This window comes from Chiloscyllium plagiosum, unplaced genomic scaffold, assembly GCF_004010195.1.
Source record: "Chiloscyllium plagiosum isolate BGI_BamShark_2017 unplaced genomic scaffold, ASM401019v2 scaf_96314, whole genome shotgun sequence".
In the NCBI taxonomy this organism is placed as follows: domain Eukaryota; kingdom Metazoa; phylum Chordata; class Chondrichthyes; order Orectolobiformes; family Hemiscylliidae; genus Chiloscyllium; species Chiloscyllium plagiosum.
The window spans coordinates 2064-3371 of NW_025205996.1; the positions used below are offsets into that span (position 1 = coordinate 2064).

A 1308-nucleotide genomic window follows, 5' to 3' on the forward strand; every position below is an offset into this window, starting at 1 on the left:
CCTCCTCCACTTCCCCTTCCCCCACGCCCCCCTGTCCCACCCTCCCCCAATCCAGGGTTCAACGGTTGCACCATGTCCAACTCTGGATGTGTTACCTTCAGCATGGATGACACCAAGCCGGATGGGAGTCACCCGGCCATGATGGGCTTCATCCAGGCAGAGACGGCGCGGAGGATGTGCCTGGATACCCTGGAGCGGAGGTCAGTTTGAGCGCCCCCAATCCCCGCCTAACCGTGGGGTCCACTTGGAGCGAGCGCATCTCACGGGGGGGGGGGGGGACGGAGCTCCCTGGAGAGAGGGATGGCCTACAACATCGAGATCGTCACCTTCCCGATCTCCCAATCCCGAGACAGGAAGGGAATCGGGGACTCGATGGCGACGATCTCTGGGATTGAACGTTCGGGCGGGAGAAGACGGGGGGGGGTGGGAGAGCTGTTCCTCAATGTTCAATCCTTGGAAAACATGGAGAACTCACAGGAAGTGAGCACTGCGCAGGCTGGAGATCAGAGTCGAGAGCGTGGTGCTGGAAAAGCACAGCCGGTCAGGCAGCATCCGAGGAGCAGGAAAGTCGGCGTTTCGGGCATAAGCCCTTCATCAGGAAACGTCGATTCTCCTGCTCCTCGGATGCTGCCTGACCTGGTGTGCTTTTCCAGCACCACACTCTATGATTGAGAACTTAAACCTTGACATACTTAAGGAGCAAATTAAATTGGAATTAAGAATGGAAAGAATTAAAAGGGACCTGAGGGGCAACATTTTCACACCGAGTGTGGTACGACTTATACACTTAATGGTAAGGTCCTAGGGAGTGTTGCTGAACAAAGAGACCTTGGAGTGCAGGTACTTAGCTCCTTGAAAGTGGAGTCGCAGGTAGATAGGATAGTGAAGAAGGCGTTGGTATGCTTTCCTTTATTGGTCAGAGTATTGAGTACAGGAGTTGGGAGGCCATGCTATGGCTGTACAGGACATTGGTTAGGCCACTGTTGGAATATTGCGTGCAATTCTGGTCTCCTTCCTATCGGAAAGATGTTGTCAAACTTGAAAAGGTTCAGAAAAGATTTACAAGGATGTTGCCAGGGTTGGAGGGTTTAATCTACAGGGAGAGGCTGAACAGGCTGGGGCTGTTTTCCCTGGAGCGCGGAGGCTGAGGGGTGACCTTATAGAGGTTTACAAAATTATAAGGGGCATGGATAGGGTAAATAGACAAAGTCTTTTCCCTGGAATCGGGGAGTGCAGAACTAGAGGGCATAGGTTTAGGGTGAGAGGGGAAAGATATAAAAGAGACCTAAGGGGCAACTTTTTCACACA

General features: G+C 52.8%; 1 protein-coding gene across 1 annotated transcript in view; it reads left to right on the forward strand.

Annotated features, from left to right (window-relative positions):
- LOC122546476 (amine oxidase [flavin-containing]-like) overlaps nucleotides 1-1308 on the forward strand; it is a 10519-nt gene that overhangs the window by 1760 nt on the left and 7451 nt on the right. Inside the window, exon 2 of the mRNA XM_043685178.1 lies at nucleotides 56-200. Within this exon, the coding sequence (XP_043541113.1) occupies nucleotides 56-200 (145 nt within the window). The remainder of the gene's footprint in view (nucleotides 1-55; nucleotides 201-1308) is intronic.